At 34.3% G+C, this 26,137-nt stretch overlaps 2 protein-coding genes and 1 long non-coding RNA gene across 8 annotated transcripts; 1 reads left to right on the top strand and 2 right to left on the bottom strand.

The window, feature by feature from the left end:
• Nucleotides 1-21: 21 nt before the first annotated feature.
• LOC122591503 lies at nt 22-2,798 on the bottom strand. Of its 2 annotated transcripts, XM_043763769.1 has the most exons (10): nt 2,716-2,782; nt 2,280-2,372; nt 1,853-1,985; nt 1,650-1,736; nt 1,372-1,499; nt 1,200-1,296; nt 1,033-1,110; nt 715-940; nt 297-520; nt 22-204 (listed from the first exon to the last, which is right to left on the bottom strand). In XM_043763769.1, exons 2-10 carry the CDS (start codon nt 2,327-2,329, stop codon nt 172-174), a joined length of 1,056 nt encoding a protein of 351 aa, XP_043619704.1. In that variant the 5' UTR covers nt 2,330-2,372; nt 2,716-2,782; the 3' UTR covers nt 22-171. The 2 variants fall into 2 exon arrangements, with proteins under 2 accessions (XP_043619704.1, XP_043619705.1); XM_043763770.1 differs by lacking the exon at nt 2,280-2,372 and having other exon boundaries at nt 2,716-2,798.
• A 559-nt stretch (nt 2,799-3,357) lies between these two features.
• On the top strand, nt 3,358-10,154 carry LOC122593395 (tRNA (adenine(37)-N6)-methyltransferase). Of its 2 annotated transcripts, XM_043765797.1 has the most exons (9): nt 3,358-3,586; nt 3,691-3,821; nt 4,408-4,505; nt 8,359-8,554; nt 8,625-8,717; nt 9,119-9,178; nt 9,266-9,340; nt 9,603-9,683; nt 9,781-10,154. In XM_043765797.1, exons 1-9 carry the CDS (start codon nt 3,502-3,504, stop codon nt 10,054-10,056), a joined length of 1,095 nt encoding a protein of 364 aa, XP_043621732.1. In that variant the 5' UTR covers nt 3,358-3,501; the 3' UTR covers nt 10,057-10,154. The 2 variants fall into 2 exon arrangements, with proteins under 2 accessions (XP_043621732.1, XP_043621733.1); XM_043765798.1 differs by lacking the exon at nt 3,358-3,586 and having other exon boundaries at nt 3,734-3,821; nt 4,400-4,505.
• A 2,893-nt stretch (nt 10,155-13,047) lies between these two features.
• Nucleotides 13,048-15,280, bottom strand: LOC122593321. 4 transcript variants are annotated; one of them, XR_006322821.1, is made up of 6 exons: nt 15,011-15,280; nt 14,394-14,505; nt 14,249-14,297; nt 13,657-13,820; nt 13,472-13,554; nt 13,048-13,263 (listed from the first exon to the last, which is right to left on the bottom strand). It is a non-coding gene; the product is annotated as an uncharacterized LOC122593321 (long non-coding RNA). The 4 variants fall into 4 exon arrangements; XR_006322823.1 differs by having other exon boundaries at nt 13,657-13,762; XR_006322820.1 differs by having other exon boundaries at nt 14,249-14,505.
• Nucleotides 15,281-26,137: the final 10,857 nt, after the last annotated feature.

The following is a 26,137-nucleotide window of genomic DNA, read 5'->3' as shown; positions in this document are numbered from 1 at the left end:
CTGATGTGCAAAAATGTCAAATGTAAAACAGTAAGTTCTTGCGATTAATAAGAAATAAGTACACAATCTGTTCTTGTGATCTGACACATGAAAGTATACAAACAAGAAATCTGTAAAATACCCGTGAAGGTACATCAAAAAGAAATCTTCAAGATCTTGTTTCTCTGAGTTTTATTGCACCTTTTTCGGTTGGAGAACAACATGCTGAGAACAATAACAATGCAGTTAGAAAATTAATACAACTGTAATCGAAAAAACTTACAATCTGTAGAAGTGTAAAACCAAGAAATTCCTACCTTAATCTGTGTCCTGTTATACGTATATGTGATATGAACACATTTATCACTTGATTCAATAACAGCAGGATATGAGAATTCCATTCCTTCTGTATCCTCCAATGTTGCAACATCTTGCCACGAGTCTCCGTCATCTGCTGAAACAGCAACTTTCAGCACAGCTCTGGAGATCGTATTATACGCAAGCACAACCCGACCATCACTTAGTTTTACACCATCTATACCTGTTAAGTCACCATGAATGAAAAACAATTACAATATGAGTTGTTTGGAGAAAATGATGGGGTCATTCAGATTTTGGTCAGTCTCAACACTTTTTATAGTATTTTTATTGGCATTTTCAGGAAAAAAAATTGTTTAACTTGCAACAAAAAATAAAAGAAAAAGAATATGGTACTATGTTAATATGGATTAAAACCTGAATTTGGGTTGGGCAAATCAGTAGGGACTACAAAACTCCAGGTTTCGCCACCATCAAAGGATTCTGACATACAAATTCGACCAATACCATCAAATGATCTTAATAGAACACGTAGATTTCCTTTTTCAGTTTTGTAAGGAACTGGTTGGATTACACTGAGGGACTGGTCTTTGATATAAATTGGTCCATATTTTTTCCACGACCTGCCGGAATCTGCAGTCATCTGTTTTAGGGATTATAAAACAAAACGAAGTTAACATCTCTGGTTCACTTAGTTATAGTCAGAGAATTGATCATCAAGGTAAAGCACACAACCTCCACCCAAGCACCCCATGAGTTCCAACTCTCGACAGATGAACCACATAGTAATTGTCCATTTTCAAGTAAGATGGGCTGCACAGAAAAAAAATACACGCCAGGATATCATGGTCTCCGTAATTATGAACCCTTAAATGAAACAAAGAGTAAATCAAATGTTCAACCTTATTCTTAATCGGTCCTAAGATGCCAGGAGGAAGTTGTTCTCTCGCGCTCCAAGTTACACCACCATCATTTGACCTTTTCATGCAGCCACTCCACCTAGTAAAAATAAAAAATCCATCAAGAAAATTTATTTTATACAAAAGCACAACTGGTTAAACGGTAAAAACATACTTTTGTACCTCCTGCCCGACCTTGTAGAAGAGGAGCAGCTCATTGGAGGAAAGCTTAAATAATACAGGATTCCACATCGGAACATCTTGTTGCTCGTCGGCAATTACTGGGGGATGCCAAATACCATCCTGTCAAAGTCATGTTGACCATTAGCCTCAATGAAAATAACTTTTGAAACTATTAAGACGATACATGCTCATTTTTAACCCATATAACTTTTACAACTCAGTGTCAATATAATAAACTTATTCATACTTGATATTCCTAAACATACATACCTTGTGCATTTGTAACCAAATTTTGACATCCGGTGCCCCCTCATAGGACCCCCCAAAGTATGCTACCAAAAAGTAGTCTTTATCAACCTAAGAGTAACCGAAATCAGTAAATCATAACCACCATTTTGGAATTGCTAATTATCGTCTGAGGACCATTATAACCCTTGTATGTAGGAAGTACTAAAAAAAATTTCGTCTTATACCTCAACTATAGTAGAAGCATGACAACTATTAAAAGGGGCCGAGTTTTCTTTGAATGTTAATTCTTCTAGCAATAGCTTCCATGAGGATTGGTCCATATTTGTATCTAAACCCTTCACCCTTCTACTAAGATTTCTGCATTCGTGATAAACTTGAATCAAACTCAGTTTTTTGCATTGGTGGTATGCTTTGAGCCTTTGATCAAATATTGACCGAAAAACTATTATTGACTTAATCAAATACCAACAATAGTGGATCTTTTACACAATGCAAAAAGAACACATCCAATTTATACTAACTAAACGAAAGAAAACACTTACAAACCAATTGAATTCAAACTTTTTGCAAATGAGGTATGCTGACTTTGACAGAATTTCAAACCAAAACTAACTATGGACATAATCAAATACATGTACCTTATTATCATACCTTTCCGAAAGCATGCGAATTCGATGAAGTGATATTTGTGAATGCAGCATGCTATCAAATTTAAGAACTTTTTGGGCAAACTTGAAACTTCTTCTACATACAATAAGAGGCTTAAAAATCTTGAAATTTGGCAACACAATATGCAATGCCAAGTAAAAGAACAATACTAATATGATCACAAATCCTAATTTTGGCATTGGGAATTATAAATTCTTGGCTACAAGGAAAAAAAGTCTTCATATTCACTATTCAGCATATATATATATATACACAACAAATCAATAAGTTTGGTCAAATCAAGACAATTATTGATGATTTTAATCTTTAATAAAGAACATTTTATTTATTAACTTATCTATCTACATCAAATGCATATATATATACTCGTATATAAAATTAAAAGAAAAAGGGGGAACAATAATGGGCATTAAAGTACCTGTTGCTCAGGTGAAAAAGGAAGGAAATCAAAAAGATTGTTGTGGGTCGTGGACTTCTGTACACTAATAGGGGTGTTTGGAAGCAATGACAAACATCATTTTAAAACTTATCTCCTTATTTTAGTAAAAAACAATAAATTTTTAACAGAGAGACATACATATATAAACTTTTTAACTCTATAAATAGGGAAGAAAAGAAAAGAAAAGAAATGATAAGATTAGATGAGGGAAGAAAAGAAAAGAAATTATATAAATATAATGCATTCTTGAGTTTAAAAAAAATGAAAGATATGATAAGAAAAGAAATAGTTGATTACATTCTTGAGTTTTAATGAATGGAAAGGAAAAGAAAAAAAGATACAATTTTACACATATAGCCTTTATAAAATAAGTATTAGATGTAGTTTGAATAGTGAAATGGTAATTTTATATATGTATCCTTTCTTTTCCATCACAATCATGCCAAAATTAATAAAAAAGTTTTGGGACTTAAAACCTTTAAGTTTTCCTATACTTTCCTATTTTTTCTTTTATAAAAGAAATTCAAGAATGACAATTTAAAAAAAAAATTATCATTTCTTTTCTTATTCTATGGAAAAAAAAAACTCAAACAATATAGTGTAAACTTTCTACATGGTTCAACCATATATATATACATACATGTATAGTACAGGGACCATTATTGCAATTTACCAACAAAACAAAAATTACCAGTATGTCTATGTGTGCCTCAGGTTAAGCCCTAGTACAAGGTTTCGGAGGTTTGTGTTATTGAGTTAAACTCAATGGCAGGGAGGTGGTCGACTGAAACTTCAAAATGGTTGACTTTATCAATAACATTGACCTTTGCTGCTGTTTCTGCATCAGCAGGTAATGTTTTGTTATATCTTTTTTATTTTAATTTTTATGTATCTAAAAATTACATATATGTACATTCTTGTAATGTAATGAAAATTTGATGAGTGTATATTTAGTGTACTTTTGGAGTAAAAAAAGAAAAGAGTTGAATGATAAGAAGAATATTATAGAGGAACTTGAGAAATCACTGAAAGAATCTTTACAAAAATGTGCTGCTGAAAGACAAGGTCGAATTCGGGCTCAACAGGTAACTTACACTCACACGTCTTTATTATATGTTTTAAAGAAATTTCCTTTTGATGTTAATTGAAGTTTTTCTAGGAATTGCAATGTATTAAGCGAAAAAAGTTAGACACGGAAACTATTTCCTTCCCAGTTTGTGTTTTATTGCATATGTAAGAAACTATAACACTTATGGTGGCATGGATATACATTGATATGAAATGAATAAGTGAAGCATTGAAAATTGATGCACTACATCTCTTTGTAAGAAAGTGGGTTGATCTGCGCTTAAGTCTGACATTCGGCCTAATTCTTGTGTGCTGCCTTCTTTTCTAGCTTCTTTTTTTTTTTTTTTTTTCCTTTTTACCAATTACAAAATGCAATTAAGTAGATAGAACCAATATATGCTTTTTTAAACTATGTGTAAATAAATCATTAATAACAAAGCATAAGTTGTCTTCGAGTTTAACGGCAAACGTCAAATGCTAGTTGTAAGTCTAAGGATTCTGACTGAATCTTTCGATTTGTTGTAATTGTATTTAAATTCGTATTCTAGTTTTGGCAATAATGTTAGATAAGATAGTTATTGACTATTGTAACTAGTTTTGTAGGATCTAAGAAAGGCAATGCTTCAATCGGTAACTGATAAGTTGGAGACGATTTATCCCATGGCAGCCATTGGCATCATTCAATCTTGTTTCTCTACGAGGTAATTATTACATCTTCAAAATCTCTATCCATCTCTTTTCCCTTTCTCTCTGTTACCTTTTTTCGGAAGACAGTTATTCCGACACATCCACATATATTTACTGTTTGTGCTAAATCCTTTGTTTGTTGGGTCCATTTTCCTTTCGAAATGCAATATATTGGAAAATTTGTATAGTATTTGTTACTCCCCTCTTTTTTTTGCTATGGCTAGAAGCTTTATAGTTTACGTATCGAAAGATTAAATTCGCGGGTACTGTCTCAACTCTCAAGTCATTAGTATTTTAAACTGTTCATTACGTAAGTTGGTGATCAATGTACAAAGTACATGATATCAGTAATAAGTTAACACCTTATGCTATATAGGGAAATTGAGTATCACATGATTCATATCCACAAGGAGTGTACTGTAGCTAAAATTTGTACATACAAGGAAATTGATTGTTATCTTTGGTTATGAAACTTATAAAAGCTATGAAAAGAAAGTAACCTAGGAGTAACTAAAATTAGTCAATTTTGACAGTTAAGAAATGATTAAGAAATTAGGGTTTGATAGCAAGTTGGTTAAGGTAAAGGTAACTACTCCTGGTTTTAGTCTTGTGGGTACCTGGTACTTAGTAAAACTATAGATTATTTCTCTGTCTATTTCAAACTTTCAATCTATATAGACAGTTGATATTTTCTGATGTGGACGAGTCTATGTACATATCGTGTTTATTACATGATTCATCTTAATTGCTAAAGGTGTCTGTTTCAAACTTGATCGTGTATAGATATCCACGACAATAAGACGAGTGGATAATAGCAACTAAAGTAATCTCTCGAAACCCCTAAGAGGGTATTCTCAAAAAGCTCGAGTTACAAAGGATGTCTCGAGTTATGTAATAGTACTCGAACCTTGCTTAATCAGCCAAAATAACCCCTCAAGGGTATGGCTCGAGTTATGTTGCTCTAGTAATGAGTTCGCTTGAGGTTTGCTCGAACAAGGATGTGTCGTGAGGGGATACTCGAGTAGTGGATGATGCTCGAGTAATAGGTGATGCCCGAGTTATGACCTTATGCTCATACTTGCTCTAGTAATGATTCTCATGCTCATGCCTTGCTTGAATAGCACATGGCATAAGCTATGACATGCCTTGTTAGAATAGCATGAGCTATGACATGCCTTGCTAGAATAGCATGAGCTATGACATGCCTTGCTAGAATAGCATGAGCTATGACATGCCTTGCTCGAATAGCACATGGCATGAGCTATGACATGCCTTGCTAGAATAGCATGAGCTATGACATGCCTTGGTAGAATAGCAAGGCATGCCTTGCTAGAATAGCATGAGCTATGACATGCCTTGGTAGAATAGCAAGGCATGCCTTGCTAGAATAGCATGAGCTATGACATGCCTTGCTAGAATAGCACATGGCATGAGCTATGACATGCCTTGCTAGAATAGTATGAGCTATGACATACCTTGCTAGAATAGCACATGGCATGAGCTATGACATGCCTTGCTAGAATAGCACATGGCATGAGCTATGACATGCCTTGCTTGAATAGTACATGGCATGAGCTATGACATCCCTTGCTCGAGTGCATGTCATATTTTATACATATGACATATAACAAAGGTAACCTTGTACATAAATTATACATATGACATATAAAAATAAATATTCATATGGATAATCAATACATGTCAAGCTACAGTCTTTACAAAGAAAAGGAAACTAAAAACATTAGAATCCTTGAAAGTGTTTGTCACCTTTCCAAATATACTTTCTATAAAAGCTCAATTCAATGCATGTCAATACACACATTCAATTCAATCGCATTCAATTCTTACAGTCAATCAAGAATCAATCATATCATATTCATCACACAATCACTACCACCTTAGACTCGCTAAGAGTTTGCTAGATTCGCACTGATTTATCAGGAGTTGTAGTTGTAGTGATTGTGCCCTAATCTTAATCCGTCACTGAACTGATCAATTTAGGTTCAAACAAAACTTTTAATGACATTTTAGCCTGTTTAAAGTTATTATTCCTGGTTATTTATCATTATGAACTATTTCAGTGTTACAATAAAAGTTATCTATGTTTCTATTTCTTAATACTATGCTCTTTTAGATGCTTCCATGTATTGTGTAATACACAGTTACACACAATCTATAGACTTTTACTAGCTTATTTCACTCAAGCTTGTGCCTATGAAGGGGTGATCTCCTAAGTTGCAAGGTCAACTTTTATTTCCGTAGTTGTCTCATAACTATGTGTCTTAAAATAATTCGGTCAAAATAACTTAAATAAGATAATGAACTACCAATGAACTGTCACAGTCTTTGCAATTATATGATTGTAAAGTTTCACAAATTGAAAGAAAAATTATAAAAGAGAACTAAACTAAGTATCCTAATCCGGGAACAATCACCAAGGATTTAGCCTTCAATTATCATTCTTAAGTCTTCAGTATGTTGTTGGAGAATTCCTTGTGAAGTCAGATTGTTTGGATGAAGAAAAAATGGTTTTTATTAGCGTTCCATGACTTCCATCGGGTCGGAAACCGGTTGCAATTGCTTTGGATCATGATCATCTCTATGCATCGACGGAAGTTGGTGAAAAACGTAACCAAATTCATGCTGAAGATAATTATATGGGTTACGGTATCTGAAGAAGCTTTCCAAGCCTTCCAAAATTGCAAGTTCCAAGATTTGGTTGACTTGTTCATAGATTTATGGATCCCACGCCAAGTTTTTGGCCTAGTTTCTGTTTCAGCTCTGTAATAGAGCCCGTAGTTTTATGGTTTAAAGTCCGTGCTTTTAATGACTTAAGATGCAACATGTCATGTTCTTTCTTAAACTCATATGCTTGTCTCACTCACCAGTTCAGATGTCAACTGCTGAAAATTAATTAAATTGTACCTTTCTTGTGTTTGTTTGCATGTTAAGCATTAAGAGAAGGGAAATGATTCATATGCCAAAACAATTTACCTAAAAATGGGCTTAACAACAAACAAACACTCCTCTGGTAATGGCACACCAGTGACCAGCCTCACCATTGCACTACTGTAGCCGCTACTGTAATATGGACACCACTACCATGAACCCCCAATCCAATTGGATATTATGTTTTGGTTTGATTGTGTTGTTTCAATGCATTGGAGGTTTAAAGTAAGTAGCTAGTGAAATTAAGATTATTTTGTTCCTGCCACGACACATGCACAGCTGTTCCATGTTCGTTCAACGTTCCAGAAGCCAAGTAACCTACACCAGTTTAACCTTCCATGTTCATCCTTAAATCTTCAATATGTTGTGGAAGAATCTCTTGAAGTCTGATTGTTGGTTGGAGATGAATGTTGTTGATTAGGATTCAAACTGGTTAGAAATGGGTTGCCGTTAATTTCCATCGTTTTTTAAGACTTCTAAGAGAAGTCCTTAACGCTGAAGAATATAAGCTAGTCAGCAAGAGAGATCTGTAATTTTTCTGCCATGCACCAAGGTTTTGTCCAGCTTCTGTTCTGAAAATCCGAAATTAAGCCTACAATTTTACTGACTTGGACCTGTTGGTTTTAGGACTTGGACTGCAAAAGCATTCCCATTGCTTAATCTTTTATCCTTACTCCTAAATGAATACTATTTATACATTGTTCTGCCTTTCTGGTGAAGTGGTGATTAGGCCTGACTATTGGTTTATGACCACCTTGCCAGACATCTCAATATAAGTGGGTCGGCTGAAGTTTCATAAAAAGTAAATGTCATTGCGCCTTTTTTTGGAGTAACTTTTGCTCTTAACGCATGTAAATACGATTTATGTATGTACTTTGAAATTGAATTATTTGACCTATGCATGCTTCATGTACTCAGGAACGGGACACCAAGACAACCTCTGATTGTACCTCTTGCAAGGGCACAGTTGATGTTTGATGTAAGTCGGGTTCCACCAGCATCTCTAGAGGGTCTTGAGGAGTATTCCCACTGCTGGATCATATATGTCTTTCATCTTAATACAGATCTTGATAAGATGTGGAAACATCCATCTCGGTCAAAGTTGAAGGCAAAGGTGCAGATCTATCTCTTTCTAAGTATTTTACTATCTTTCTAAAGGCTTCAGACCACCTTAAATATTGTAGGTGCGAGTGCCAAGACTGAAAGGTGAAAAGATGGGTCTCTTTGCTACAAGATCACCACATCGCCCCTGCCCAATTGGTCTTACCGTCGCTAAGGTAAATTGAATTCTACTATATTATTTTTCATTCCAACATTGTTCGTCTTTTGTAAGAAATAACGATACATTAATGGCATTAATTTCTGTTCAAAAGCTTCCTTTCTTTGTTTCTGTTAGTTCAAAAGCTTCCTTTCTTTGTTTTTGTTAAGGACTACTTTAGATATTCTACCAGCAATTAAAGTGTATTAAACTATCTTACTAGTTTAATGTTAAAATTATATTGAAATTGGCAAATATTTCAACTTTTATAGTGAACATATCATCCGTTCTATATTTATGATCAGAACTTGCTATCAATTTATTTAGATCTAGAGGTGATCAGGTGAACATAATACCACAGAAATTATTATTTGAATTATGTAAAGTGTGTTTTTAAAAATAAGAACATTAATCTTTTAGGTGGAGTCGGTTCAGGGAAGCAGCATCCTACTTTCAGGTGTGGATCTGGTTGATGGCACTGTAAGTAATTCATTGCTCCAGTATCACATAAATATTGTGTTTATATCTGCCATTTTTGATGCTTTTTTATGTTCTGGTGTTGAGTAGCCAGTTCTGGATATCAAGCCCTATCTACCTTACTGTGACAGCATTGAAGAAGCAGCCATACCCCAATGGGTTAAGGTGAACTTTTAAATATTAGCTATATTGCGCCGACAAAGATAAATATCAGTCGTGAAGAATTGATATATCTAAGTATGTAGTAATAGCTATCAGCCTATTACTACAAGTCCACTGTCAATAGTCTATGATACCAACGGGCAATAGCAAAAGAGGGATTTAATATTTGTAAAACTGTTAACTTGGCAGCTTATGAACATAAATTTACTTGTATGACTCGTTGAAGATGTTCTTAAGCGTGTAATTTTCTCCGCATTTTTAACAGATGGATGATTTGCTGGCGGTAGCATCTGTTGATTTCTCTTCTGAGTTTTTTGCAACTCTAACTCATTGTTGGTCAGCAATGGTAACACTTATGAATTGCTTTCACACAATATAACTATTATTATTTATTAATATATAGCTCAAATAGTCATATGTTTGTTCTTGTCGCATTGTTACAGGATAAAAAGAGATCACTATATTCATCACCCCAAGAATTTCAAATGTTGATCAAACAAGTGCTTACATGGGACATACGATCAGTATCACAACGAACCCAAAAGGATGAGATTTCCGGAAAGACTGACAACGAGAATGTTTCTGGTAATGAATTTTCTGATACCATATATCACCTTAATTTAGAAGGCTTAGATGTTAGATACAGAATTACATCTAGTAGTAATGTACTAGTTGAGGATGTTACTTCTCCAAACACCATGCCTCCAGCTTCACACTAGTTTCGTTTCTAGTATCTATGCTTGGGCAAGTTTCTTACATTACATCTGATGTATCAATCTATGCTTCAAGTTAACAATAGTCTCGCCTCCGAATTTCATTCTTTTGGGGTTTTTCAAGATTTTCATCTTATCTAGCCCAATTATATGAAAGTAGTGATTCTTAAGAATCACGCATGTTTTAGGTATCATTTGGTAGTTAATTTGAGTTGATGTCAAAGATTGACCAAACCCGCCAAAAATAAAAGGAATTGAGCTATAAATTATGATTTTTTGAACGTAGTCTTAGCTGTAAATTAATTACTGTATCTTTTGTTTTAATGTATGTAATGAACTTTAAAAAATTGTCAATGTAGGCGATATACTTTTGAGTTTGTTCCAGTATACGCAATTTGAAAAAGTACTTTTAAAACTTTGTTCCAATATCAACAAGAAATGCATAGTGGACTTACTTTTCAACGGTAGATCATCAGAAAAAGTTATTTTAAGTTCACAACCTACGTGGGGGACAAAATATAAAGTACATAATCGAACTATTTCAAAATGAAAAGACCTTTTTCAAATGAATTAAGGATCTGTTCAAGGGCTCACATGTGTTGTAAATTGTAATTAACCTATTCAATTATAGCATATTTTTAATTTATGACAATAGGGATTTTGACAAGTTGTCTTTTACTTAATTTATTTATTTCTATAAATCCTTTTAAAAGAAACTTCATCTCCTCTCCTTAATTTTAAGAACCTAAAATGATACATTTACTTTTCACCTTAATACATTTTTATTTTCATTTTATAGACGATGACTCAAATGCCTTTAAAAAAAAAATTCACCATCTATCTCTCCCTCATGTAGAAATACATAGCAAAACTCTAACTCAAAATTCGTCTCCCTCCTCCCCTTTTCATATCTTACCGTAACAATTTATCACATCTCTGACCGCAATAAAATTATTTTTATGTTAATAACAACACCATCACCACCGTCGTTACCGCCATTGCATTATACGGGCACTGATCTTAAAGTTTTTTAATGTAAATGTTTGTCACAACTCAATTAGTCGATTATCGATTATAATAATAATGGAATCTGGACTAGAATAATAAAAACTGGCCCTACCATTTTCTTAAGGAATAGTTAATTAAATAAATAGCGTATCTTTTGTGTTATATGATCTGGGTCGAAATGTCCCTTTCTTGAAGGTGTGGCCACTTTCCCATACTTGCTTGTGGGCATAGTATGTGAGCTGAATAATATATTTTTCGATGTAATGATTGCAATTTTGATGATTAGAATATTTGATAATAATGGTAGGCGTATACATCAAATTAATAGTACGAGAGCATCGGGGATTGGGTGTAGGGATCGGCGTTGTGGCCGGCCGGGTAGCTCGAATTCCTCCCTATCAGCACCGATTAATGGTTGGATAGGATATTCTAAGGTTGATCAAACTTTAGAGGTGAATTGAAGTTGAAACAATTTTACCCTTTGGATTAAAATTAAGAGTTAAGATTCAAATATTAAGTTGTATTTTACCCCGATTAGTTGTATTATACCACAAAAAACATTAAAGTAAACTAGCATTGTGACCGGACAATACAACGGCGGTGGCAGCAATGCAGTGGTGACAAGTGACGGCGGCGACCGATGTTGGTGACGACGAGTAGTGTAGGTTATTAATGTAAATGTAATTAATATAATGATTAGTGTAGCTATTTCAAAAGTTTGGAGGAATGATGGTGTATTTATTCATTTAGGATGGGGTGTATTATTTATAAGGTGTGTTGTTTTAGTGGAGGGTATCTCTGACATTTCTCTCCTTATATAACTTTCATCAGGAAGTCTATGTACATCCAATTAAAGCAAAAACCAAAACTATCTCAGCGAATGACATGCCACTCCAATACTAATTTCTTAAAAGGTTTTTAGTCACTTGTATACAAACAATAAGGTTGAATTAAGTGGTAATATCGTTGTCTTTTTTAATCTTAGATAGAACCTGTAACTCGATCGCTACCTTGGTAAAAATAAAGTTGTATACATCTCAACTTCTCTCATACACTATCATCGATGATATTAGGATTCAAACTATAAAAAATAACATCGGTGTTAGTTACTACATTTTTCAAAATACCCTATATACAATTGCATTTCCAAATATTTATTCATTATAGATGTATATATCTTCTTTCTTCCTTCCTCACTCTCTAGTACCATTTTACACATTTTCAAACACACTTCATATTTTACAACCTTCATAAGGTATGGACAAAATAACTGTAGTTGCAAAACGAGTTGATGATTTGTTGCACACAAGAAACTAAATGGAAAAAAGAAACGACTTGAAGATTTTGACACAAAATCTAATATAGATGGTCATGAAAGGCAAAAACTCAAAATCTTGGCAAAAACTCAAAATCTTGAATGCGGTTAACAATTAGCTTTGGAACGTGCCAGGGAAATCTCACCGAATAATTAGTAAGTTTTACACGTAGCCTAATGTAGCTATTACTAGTGTCTTTTTGTGTTTTTAGTAATTTTACTGTTTTTTTTAAAATAAAATAACTGAATTGATAAAATGACTGAATTGATTAATAATGTTTGTATGGATTAAGTCAATACAACTGTTTTTGTTTATTAAGGCAAAAAATTATTTTTTATTGACTTAATGAGTTAAGTATTTTTTTTATTAATTATATTAAATCCACTACTAGAAAAAATGTCTTTAATGACACCTTTAATGACACCGAATGCGTGTCATAAAAGGGGTCAGATGACACGCTTTTTGGTGTCATAAATCGACCCATCATAAATCTTTATGAAACGCCTTGCGCGCGTCATGAATTTATGACATGCTTTTATGACACACTTTTACGACATGCTTTAATGACACGACGTTTGCGTGTCATGGTTCAAATATTTCTAAAAAAATATATATTTGTAAAATTATTAATATCCACACATTAAGTAACAGTTAATCTCATAATAAAAATAAATACACAAATAGCAACAGAGCGCATTTCATATATATCAAAACAATGTGTTTCGTACACTACAAGTAATTTTAAATTCTAATATTAACCATAAAAGTTTACAACCGCTAAATCATATAAAGTTCAAGACCGGAAAATAAAGTTTGCCACATAATTTACCCATTCTTCACGAACTTCATCCAAATCATCATCCGTATATTCCTCTTTACCTTCCTCGATCTGACATATACGTACAATACATTAAAAAAGAGATAAATATATAAAATAAGTTAAGGCAAATAAAAACATGTAAAATATATGACAAAACAATCTTAGCAACTAAAAATAGTAGTTACCCTATGTCGAAATATAAACATGTCAATATACCTAACCTAATAAAAACAAAGTTAGCTGTTCACAAAGCTAAATGCATTTTAAGTTCTTCTACCTATGTCAGAGTGCTTTACCCTTGGCTTTACTAGTAAACATTCCTGTAACAGCTGCCAAGCTCTCCTTGCTTGAGTCTTGAAGCTGAAAAATTGCAAAGTTATCACGATTAATTTATATACTAAGCAAATGAATTGTTTGGGTGCAGTGATTATGACTTGAACAAAAACAGCATAAATTTGGTACCTTTTGCGGGTGCAGTGATTATGAGTTTCTTACCGCCAGCTTAGATGTGCTTGCTAGCACCTGCCCTCGATTACATGCGAAACAGCAACCGTGAAACAAATGCCCTCTTGACCAAGTAGCCAAGAAGTTACCAAGACATCAGCCAAAATAAAATGCAACAATTCCTACTTGCAACTTAAAAGCAATTAGACCCCGAGTGCACATACATGTCTTACTCTCTAAAAAATAATAAAACACATCAAGCCCTTGCAACTTAATCATCTTCATCCAAACCACTTTAAACAACACCATAATTTGTTTGCTTTATGCACTTCCTTTAGATAAATCCATATAGTATTGTACCAGAAACAAACATTCATCAACAGAGCCATAAATTTAATCAGGTTTCTTTTTTCATAACTTAAAAAAGCCATTGACACTCTTAGCCATAAAAACATAAGGTCAATTAATCCGATCAATAACCAAGACGCGCATTGTTATATGGTCAAGCAAAATACACAAAAAAAAAATCTCAAACTCAAAAAATTTACTTGTTTATTAATTATCTTCAAAATAACAAAACAATAGATATTACAATTCAAAAAATAATTACCTATTTATGTTGTTTGTGACGTGTCTTCCCCTATGATAATAATCGAGACCTGACATATAGATACAGTATATAGATATCTAGATATATTTTTTGCATTCAATAAACTATAATCAATTTATATAGTATATAAATGTATTCATATCACTTTATCATATCTGGTGGAGCAGAGCAAGTGCATGAAACTGCACGAGTGCAACTCTTGACTAAACAGCTTCTTGTACTTCATTGCTCCGTCTTCTTAAGATCTCCGGGTTTGTCTAAGATAAATATATAAAAGATAATTATAAAATTGTGTTGAAGATATCACCAAAGACAAAAAAACAATGTAGAACACTAAAACCCTTGCGCGTAATAAACCCTCAGTATATAAAGAAACACTAAAGCTGCAGTCCCGCTCCATCTATAAGGTACAAAATTAGATAATTTTACCTAAACATGTCACTGAGGCATTTCATCAAACACTTATATTGCGCACTATATTATCACATACACCTTCATGAAGTTAAAAGATATCTCCCAGTTAACTGTATTTTTTTTTACAACGAACATTTGTATTAAATCATATATATACATATTATATACATATATTGTATAAAAAACCTACCAGCTACACATATATATTGTATATACACATAAAGAGAGAAACACGTACAAATCCAAAATTAATGAACTCAAACCAATAAACACAAAATTAAAAGCAAAATTAATCACGAAATTGAACTAAAAATAAAAAAAAAAATTGAACGAAATTGAAACACTTACAGATCTGTTGATGAAAAGAAGGAAGAGAATTGAAAGACCAAATTTTTCAGTACAGATCGCGAGACGACAGTGGTGTTGAGGTGCTGCCATTTTGCCCGCGATGGTGAACAACGGTGACGGCGAGATAACGTCGAGAAATGAAAGAGAGAGCTGGATCTATCTAAGTCTGTGATCGAGATTTGAGAAAAAGAGATGAGGACGACACCAAAAATTATATACTCGTACTTGAATTGGATTTTGGGGATTTTGGGGCTTCTTTTTTGGGGAGGTTTGTTTAAGTACAGCTTTTATATATTTGTAACAAAATTATAAGACGACATCCAGGGATGACACGCAAAGAAAGTGTATCCCGTGTTACACTACCTTTTTTTGTGACACCAAAAATTGCGTGTCATAAACCTTTCAAATTTTACAAATTATGACAGTATTTTTATGACACATGTTTTTGTTTGTCATTAAAATGCGTGTGTCATAATTTAGGTGTCATTAAAGACTATTTTTCTAGTAGTGATCCGAAACAACACAAAGCCTTTTGATGTATTTTAAAAATCCACGTTTCGAAATAAATGTATTTAGTTGTAATAACACGATTTATATCACCGAATTCACATTAACAATGGCGGAATCAAGGTGTTTGGTTAGTGTGTGTGTATTGAGAGAGAATTAGAGGTGAAATGGTATTAAGTGTGTGTAAAATGAATCAAGGATGTGTGTAGGGTTATGATTCCTAAGGTGATGAGGGGTATTTGTAGGTTAATCTAAACAATTATGTTAATTATCACAATTAGCCCCTCAACCTTAGTAATCATAAGCCTATGACTTAACAACAAGTAAGTCCTATAACTTAAATTACAATTTATTACTATTTTGGATTTCTAACATTCTCCCCCTTAGTGATATATTGTAAGGAATGAAGTACGTGTTATTTTGTCTTGTAGGAATGAATTTGATGTGCCCGGTGGTGAAGACAATTGGTGTGTTGAAACAAGTCTTCAAAGCTTTCTCATTGTCTTTGGAGAACTTGATTCAGTCTTGGTCTTGGACTTCTTGAAGTTAAATCATTTATTGATTCTCAATGTTCTTTTTGAACAGAGAATGATGAGTGTGTGTATCTTGAATCTTAGAGGATTGTTGAATCATGAATCAGAGTTGTCTTTTGAAATGCGGAAGGTATAAACTTGTCTTGGATTCTTCAATCTTCGATTCTTGAATGAAATTCAGCTTCTTGATTCTACAAGGAGAACAATGAATTTGAACAAGTCTTTATGCTTTCTTGAATTTTGATGTCTTGGAATGAATTTTTCAGAAATATGTACTCTCCCCCTTGATGTATGCATTGGAGCTTCCCCTCAATTCTTTTGGAGAAATATGTACTTTGGAGAGTATACATTTGAATTGAGATTTTGAAAAGTCTCTTATGAAAGTAATCATGCTCTCCCTCAATTCATGAGTAATCACAGTCTTTGATTGGAGCATCTCTGATCTCATTCTTATTTCTGAACTCAATTCGGATTTTCTTTTTCAAGTCAAGATCTCATTTCAACTAAGATCTAGTGAAAACTTGAGCTCAATTGACTGAAATATTATAAATTGAAAGAACAAATGATCTACTTTCGAGATGAAAGAACTTCAAGTTGAATTTGGAACCCTTTCAAAATAACTATACGTTAACGATCCAAAGCATGATTTGTTGCAATTTTTTTTTTAATGATGAGGTGTTTTTCTGTTCTCCCCTTAATACTTTTAAAACAACCAAACACAAAAGTTTTTCTCCTTGCTGTCCTTATCAATCATTCTAATTTCTTCCCCTAATCAATCATAATATTTTCTCCCCCTCATAATGACAAAGTTGGGAACCAATGTCATTATGCACACATTGATTAATGAAATGTCAAAAGAAATAATATGACCAAAAGTTAGATATTATGCACACGAAGAATTATCAACCATCAAAACTACAACCTAGACATTAAGCCAACCCAAATAATCCTATGGGTGTCTAAAATATAAGATTGAAGTTGTTGATACAAATGTTTTAGCATGGTGTTGGTGTTTTCTGTGTTGGGGTGAAGAGAAATAAAACCGGATAATAATAATCCGTTAACATTTGCAAAAACCGAAAGGATTAATGAAATGACCGAAAGAAATGAATACCATTTATCGGATTTCCTATGTATCATTGAGAAATGCACAAAGCAAACTCTAACATAGTTCGGTCTTTTGGCTTTTCAACCTCAAGATTGCTTCAAAGAATGTATACCATGGTCAGTGTCACCAAAGTGTTCGATAACCATGTTCTACTATCCTTAAAGACTTTTTAAGAGAAAACGAAGGTCACAATAGACTTCTTGTTAACTCTATATTCACACTAATGTAATTATGAGACCTACGTTCAAAGTTGGCCAAGACGTTAACAATGGTAGGATTTCCATTTGATCATCGTGAAATATCAATTAAGATATCACTACTAATGTTCCGGCTATATCACAAAGATAAGCAATTATATCACAAAGATGTGACTCGATTGTGTCCTAAAGAATGAATAATGATCAAAGGACTGATCAAACAATATAGCTCTAGACACAATGTGATCAAATGAAGTCAGGGACTGGAGCAGAGTGTCGCCCTTTTTCAATATCAACATCTTTCAAATGAAGAGTCAATAGAAATAAAAAATCTCCGTGAAAAATAAAACAAGCATTTGTTAATAAACACTTGAGTGGTTAGATAAAGATGTGCATCGCTTCACTGGGTACATGAAGACTTCTTCAATAACGAGATATCAACAAATGACATCCGATAGAAACGTATTTAACCCGGTGATTTGAGAATTTTAGGGAAGGGTATCATTTCTTTTAACCCTTTTTCTCACAACATATCACCATAACCTCTCACTTTTCGACTTAACTCCCTCCATCCTATTTGCACGAAATCATCATCACTCTAAATACCCTCACTATCGAATGAAAGAAGTGAATACTCCGGGGTTAGAACTCATCGGTGATGATGAAGTTCATGGAGTGATATTTGAGAAAACCTAGTTGCTCATATGCAAACTAATCACCGAACTCCCATTGGATAAAAATCATTGGAAAATCATCGAATGTGAAAAAAATTGTTTTAAAAACACATTTGAAGTTTGAAAGAGGTTTGAAATCACAAACTCCCCATTAATCTATGCAAAGATATAAAGGCGGAGCAAAAATGAATTTCACAAAAACCATAATGATTTTACTCATGTTAACTCAATCAATTGTTCAAGATGAGACAACTCGGGAGTACACAAAGGCATTCGATCCTTCACTTCTCATATCAACAATTGAGAGTTTGATAATTTATTGTCGGAAAAATTTCATGAATTGTTTCATTTCAAGTCACATCTTTGCTCAACAAACTTCAAAATTGCTATTACACATATATATTCATATAAGACCACTTGGAAGTACACAAAGGCGTTCAATTCCTCGTTATCTTATATCAATCTATATGTATAACAACATGAATTTATACCAACTTTGAAATATAAATAATTTCAATTAAGAATGGGTTATGCACTGAGTATGCATAAGCCATTTTTTATTTATTTATTTATTTATTTTTAAATTTTCGAAAATGTATCAAGAATTCCTTCAAGGGTAAAGTGATTTAAGGATCAAGATTTAGCATACCAAATTTAGAGATTAGAAAGTTAAACCTCTTCTCATCCAGTGGTTTTGTGAACAAATCAGCAAGTTGATAGTCAGTTCCCACGAAGTAGAGCTCGATGTCACCTTTCTCAATATGATCCTTGAGAAAATGATATCTAACATCAATATGCTTTGAGCGAGAGTGGTTTACTGAGTTGACTGAAATTGCAATGGCACTTTGAGAAGCACAATAGATAGGGACACGATCATATTTCAGACCATAATCAGTAAGTTGTGTCTTCATCCATAACACTTTAGCAAAACAACTAGCCGCAACCACATATTCAGCTTCAGCCGTTGATAGTGACACACAATTTTGCTTCTTGGATGACCAACTCACAATTTTATCACCTAAGAATTGTAAAGTACCAGATGTGCTCTTGCGATCAAGCTTACAACCTGCATGATCTGCATCTGAATAGGCAGTTAAATTGAATCCAGTATCCCTTGGATACCAGAGACCTAGATTGGATGTACCCTTTAGATAACGAAAAATTCGTTTCACAGCTTGGTAATGTAAATCAGTTGGAGCAGCTTGATACCTAGCACACATACATGTTGCAAACATTATATCTGGGCGAGATGCTGTAAGATACAACAACGAATCAATCATGCTTCTATATCTCTTTTGGTCAAATGGTTTCCCATTTTTATCAGCATTAATGTTTGTTCGAGCAGCCATTGGGGTAGAAATTGAAGAACATGAAGTCATGTCAAACTTTCTCAACATATCATTAATGTACTTACCTTGTGATATAAAAATATCATTTGGTAATTGTTTGATTTGAAGACCTAAAAAGTAGTTCATTTCCCCAATCATGCTCATTTCAAAATGATTGACCATTAGAGATGAAAAGTTTCGGCAAAAAGTTTGACTGGTCGACCCAAAGATAATGTCATCAACATATATTTGGACAAGTAAATCATGCTTACCTTGCTTGCGAATAAACAAGGTAGGGTCTATCGTGCCTTTGGTAAAGCCACCTTTGAGTAAGAAAGTAGTCAAGGAATCATACCATGCTCGGGGTGCTTGCTTCAGACCGTAAAGAGCCTTGTCTAACCTGTAGACATGGTTCGGCCTCTGAGGATCAACAAAACCTTCTGGTTGCTCCACATAAACTTCTTCTTTGAGATCACCATTCAAGAACGCAGTCTTCACATCCATTTGAAACATATTGAAGTTTCTGAATGTGGCATAGGCTAAGAATATGCGAATGGCCTCCATTCTTGCAACTGGAGCAAAAGTTTCATCGAAGTCAACACCAAGTTGTTGGAAATAACCCTTCGCAACTAGTCGAGCTTTGTTCCTTACTACGACTCCACTTTCATCCTTCTTGTTCTTGAAAATCCACTTGGTACCAATTGGTTCTTCTTTCCTCGGATTTGGAACTAATCTCCATACCTTCAGTCTTTCAAACTGTGTGATTTCATCTTGCATCGCCTTAACCCACTTTGGATCACTAAGAGCTTCAGAGACTGTTTTGGGTTCGATATTGCTAAGAGAAAGCACAACAAGACACTCATTGACGGAAGTACGAGTAGTTACTCCAGCTTGTGGATCTCCAATTATCTGCTCTGTAAGATGATCTTTCCGTATACGTGCCCATTTGTTGTCATGAGGAAGAAGATCTTGTTGATGAATGTCAACATCATCATCATTAAAACTGGAGTTTTGTTGAGAGATGGAATCATAACTTGGAAGAACTCTTTTCTCAAAATCTGGATGATCAAAGTCCAGTGGCACATTCATATTTGGAGTATTTGATGGGTTTGTTGTCTGAGTTATCTGAAAAGGTTGTTCTTGAACATTCTTTTGAGAAAAAATATTAATTGAAGGTGATTCTTGTTGCTCTGAAGAACTTGATGATGGTTCATGATTGTTGTCAGGAACTGAATCATTGGTCTGAATTGGTTCATTGATTGGAATAGGTTCATTGATGACTTGAGGTTCCCTTTCATGAATCAGTTTTGAATTGTAGAATTCTTCGAAAAGAATATCTATTTCTTCACTTGTTGGAGTCGGATACTTCTTCAAATTAGAAGCTAAGGTAGACGTCCTTGTCGGAGCACTTGAAGTACTTGGATCACTGATTGTGGTAGCAAACTTTCTTGTTCAAAAATCATGCCAGACATCTCATCAAACCAAACATTCATTGTTTCTTGAATTGTGTTTGTTCGGCGATTGAAGATACGATAGGCAATTGATGTCTTAGAATAACCAACAAAGTAACCTTCGTCACCTTTCTTCTCAAACTTTCCAACATTTTCCCAATCATTCAAAGTGTAACAAACACACCCAACAATGTGAAAATAGTTGATGTTGGGTTTGTGTTTGTTAATAACCTCATAAAGAGTCTTCTCATGACGCTGATTAATGATAGACCGATTCTGAGTATGACAAGCAGTGTCAACAGCTTCAGCCCACATATTCGAAGGTAATTTGGAATAAACAAGCATTGTCCTTGCTGCTTCCACCAGCGTTCGGTTTCTCCTTTCAACGACACCGTTCTGTTGTGGGGTACGGGCAGCAGAGAATTGGTGAGTAATGCCTTTTGATTTGCAAAATTAACTGAAAACGGCATTCTTGAACTCAGTACCATTATCTGATCGGATGTAACGGGCTGGAAGTTGGAGATTTACTTGAGTGGAAGTGATGAAATCGATCAAAATTTGAGTTGTTTCATCTTTGGATGCAAAAAACTTGACCCAAGTATATCTTGAAAAATCATCAACGATAACCAAGATATATCTCTTCCCGTTTCGGCTTTGTACTTTCATAGGCCCACAGAGATCCATGTGAAGCAAATGAAGAGGTGCCAAAGTGTGTGGAATTTTTTTTGGTTTATGAGAAGTTCTTTTGATCTTCCCAACTGCACAAGAAGGACAAACATGCTCACTTTCATACTTGTAGTCAGGCAAGCCTTCAACAAGCTGCTTGTTAACCAAAGCATTGATGGTTTGAAAATTCAAGTGAGAAAGCCTTCTATGCCATAACCAAGAATTATTCAAAGTAGCCTTTGAAACGAGACAGATGTTATTAGTTGGTTGGTTATCATCGAGATTAACGGTAAAACGATTATCACCACGATCTCCGCAAAGGATATCAACCCCATCTAGAGTTTGGACTTTGCACAGGGATTGTCGAAAAAGAACTTGAAGGTTGTTGTCACAGAATTGTCCAACGCTGAACAAGTTATGACTTAGACCTTCAACATAATGAACTTTCTTGATGACAATTCCGTTACGTTCAATATCTCCATAACCTAGAATAGGAGCAAAGTTGTTGTTTCCAAAACGAACAGTTCCCATGAATCGTTCAACAAAGTTCTTGAGCAATGCTTTATTGCCAGTCATGTGTTTCGAACACCCGGAATCGAGTATCCAAACACAGATGGTTATTTCCTGCAATCCAAAATTTTAACCGACTTTAGGTACCCACTTAAAGACGGGTACTTTGTGGTTAGTTAACACAGGCAGGGGGTATAACTTAGGAAATGCATACGAACATGCTTTAGAATCAATATGAGCATTAACAAGCACACCATCAATAAGCACATTTGTATAAAAGGTACGCACATTCACATTCGAATCAAAAGTAACATGTCTAACATTATTCAAACAAGCACGAGAATTAACATTTTTTACAGACCCACAAGGCATAGCCTTGGAATTATTAACATTGTTTTCCAAAGATGAATTGTTTAAACTAACAAAATTTTTCTTTTTTCTATTCCCAACATTCTTTCTCCTCCTCCTCTTCTTCTTTTCCTCAACATGCTTATTAGTGATCTTAGGTTCTAATGACTTAGGAACCCATTTGGTCTTTCCACCTGTTGAATTGAAACTAAGAAGATTAGAACAAGGGGTTTTAAACACTTCCATCTTTTTGGTCTCTTTTGGGGGTGAGGAAACTTCTTGTTTCTTAGGTTTGTCATGAGAAAACCATCCATATCTATCCCTATATCTAGTTGAACCATTCGATGTGTCCTTATTTAGCAACACTGAGCTAGACTTAGACACCTTAGGTAAAGAACTAGATTAAGAGTTAGACGAAGAAACGTTGGGATTGTCTTTTGGAAGTTTCACTTTTTGATACTTTGGTCTTGGTAAGGTCGCAGCTTGTTTCTTCTTGACATGTTTGATAGGGGTAGGAGGGGTAGGACTCTTTTGTTTAGTCTTGACGAGTTTGGGTTTAACTCGTTCCTTAAAATAATATGAAGTTGGGGCTTTGGACTTTGATTTTTGAGATTCCTTTTTTGTTTCTACTTTGATTTTGATAGATTCAATTTTTTTCTCAGTTTCTAAGTCAAAAACATATTCTCCCTCCATGAATTTGTCAAAATCATCTTTGGTGAATTCTTTTGAAAATTTAGAAAAATCAGGAATCTTGTTGTCCAACTTCACATCACTGGTAGTCTCAGAAATTAGGTCAACTTGGCCTGACACATCTTTGGTTTCACAGGAGAATTGAGTAGAAGTTTCAACACCTATACTAGCACTAAGCTTAGGGTCAACAACTAGCTCATCAACACTATTGCATGTGAAAAACTGATAAAAGTACCATATTAAAACTAAACTATGCGCAAGATCTTCATCAGATAAATCAGATTGCACATAATTTTCAGCTATTGAAGTAGCAGTAGTTTGACAAGTACATGCAAGACAATCAGTCAAGGTTTGGGTGGATGAATTTGTAGATGAATCACCGGTAGTCTGAGTGGAATGGTCTACTAAGGAATTTAGGTTAGTTTGAGTAGAAACATTCACACAAACTTTCTTGATATCAACAACTGATTCATCCTCTAAATTCGGACTTTGAGACTTTAGGTCATTAATGAGTTTTTGTTGAGAATCCACCTTTTGTTGTAAACCTTCTATTTGTTTTTCCAAAAATGTGGATGGAACATACAATTTAGTTGGTTTAGGTGGAGACCTGACAGATTCTTGGTTTTGAAAATTAGATGCAATTTCTTCTAATTCAAAAATTGATGATTCTTTTGTTTCGTAAGAAGTATTTAGAGCATCATAATTAACCAAAAATTTATTGTTTTGAATTTTCTCAACTTCATCAGTCTCAAATTCGTCATCCAATGAACGAATGAATTGTTGTACCATACCAAGTCTCAGAAAATTTTCATCATACAAAGGTTCAATTTTTTCTTTGGCTTTTTGCAATGGAGTGATATTCTCAAATCCCAACCCGAGAAGAAGTTCTGACCTATCAATTTTTTATTCAGAATATCAACATCCATTTGTCTAGCATTTGCCTGAAGCCATTCATTGGTCTTTTGAATTTCAAGATCTTGATTGGCCTTTTCAAGATCAAGAATGGTCTTTTCAAGATTATGACACTTTTCTAATAACTTAAAATCAGGAGAGGCATTCATCTCACATTCTTTAACCAACATTTTTTCTTTATAATTTTGAAAATCTTGTTTCATAGCATCATATTCAAAAAGTACTTTTGAATGTTCTTCAAGAAGTTTTGTATACTCACTTTTAGAAAATGAAATGCTATTTTTCAATTTTTGTTTTTGTTGGCTAGAGAATTGAAATGTTTTGTCAAGTTTGATAAGGCAATTCTACAAGACTCTTTATCCTTAATTAATGAAAAAGTAGAGTCGAGATTTACCTCATCATCGGGATATTCCTCATCAATGCTTTCAGCTTCCAACACTTTGTCCCTGCTCAACCTCGCCATGAAACACACATTTGCAGACAGATCTTCATTTTCGTCATCAGAAAGCAATAGCCATTTATCATCCTCAGCAATTAAGGCTTGTGTGGCTTCCACTTGCTTGGCCAAAAGCATCTTCTGCTTATAGTATTCATAATTCTTCTTGCGAGGTAGCTTGCAATCCACAGCAAAATGACCAGAAACTTCACAGTTATAACACTTTTTGTCAAATGAATTACCCTTCTCCACAATTTGTTTCTCACTTCCTTCCTTCTTGTCCTTATGCTTTGATCCACTAGATTTACCTTGTTCAAAGTTCTTGTGATGATAGTGTTCCTTCTTTGAAAATGCACTTGTTGATGAAGTACAAAGATTGTTGTTGGTTGGCCTCGCTTTGTAGTACTTTCTTTTGGAATGCTTAGTTACCGCGGCAAGAGCTTGATATAGTTCATCTGAGACACCATCTCTTGTAGCCATCATATCATCTCCCTCCTCATCAGATGAAGAAACAATTACCATTTGCCTTTTAAGAGCTTCAGAAACCTTCTTTTCAACAATCAATGCCAAAGGATCAGAAGATACAACTTCTGGCATTTTGTTTGATGAAGCTTTGTTTAGAACTTGATGTTCATTGAGTTTGAAAGATTCATGAAGATTATGGATGGTGAACTTGGTCAGATTTTGATGTTGCTTAATCTGTGTTCCAAAATCTTCCTATTCTGGACCAAGGGCTTTGATGAATTTGATGTTTAACTCAATCTCTGATTTATTGACATTGTTCTTCCTAAGTTCATTTATGACATTGCAGAACCTACAGTAGACAGCCTCTAGAGATTCATTTGGCAATTTGCTGAAGTTGTCAAACTCAGTAAACACATTTGTCAATCTTATTGTTGAAGTCACATCAGATCCTTCCATTTGTCTTGCCACCTCATCTCATATCTCCTTGGCTGTATCATAAGAATCAACAGAACCATAGATTTCATCTGGTAATGCTTTGTACAAGCATGATCTAGCTCTGTTATCTGCAGCTGTTCGATCTTTTTGTTCAGCATCACGGTACAGAACTGGAGGTCTTGTATTGGAACCCAATGCCAATGCTTCACGAGAAGCCATTTGAACTTGATTTGAATTAAGAATTGAATTTGGTTGAAGAAATGAAACGATCTTGATTAGATTGGAGATGAAACGATCTTGTATGGTATGAAATGAAACGGTCTTGTAAAAGAGATCGTTTTAGGTTTCTTGAATTTGAGAAAAAAATTTCTAAGTATTCTGAAACGATTGGGGCAGAGTAACGGTGTGAGATGGAATGAAATGAATTGAGCAAAACCAATCACGAAGATCAGTTACCCAAGAAAAGTGTGATTCCCAATCACAACACTTCACAAAATCAATCAAACCAGAACTTGTTCAAAGAAAACTGGGACGATCTTAATTGAGATTGTCCTGGTATCAACAGGCTAAGACGATCTTGATTGAGATCGTCTTGGTTTTTCTTTCCAAAACTTTCAGTAACACAGCTATTTCCAAGTAATTGAATTGACCAAACCAATCCAAAAGGATTAATTAGCCACAATCAATACTTCACAACACAACCACACTTGTCAGAACGATCTTATGAGGATCGTCCTACAAGCCACAACACTGAAATGTGAAAAACAAGTATGAAGACTGAAACGATCTTTGCAAGATCGTCCTTGAGTCGTCTTCTTCATCAGTTCAGTTTCAACATAAAACTCCATTGATGAACTTGAAAAACTT

This window comes from Erigeron canadensis, chromosome 3 (genome assembly GCF_010389155.1).
Source record: "Erigeron canadensis isolate Cc75 chromosome 3, C_canadensis_v1, whole genome shotgun sequence".
NCBI classification, from domain to species: Eukaryota; Viridiplantae; Streptophyta; class Magnoliopsida; order Asterales; family Asteraceae; genus Erigeron; species Erigeron canadensis.
Note: the sequence above shows the minus strand (reverse complement) of the source record. Positions and strands in the feature narration are given on the sequence as shown.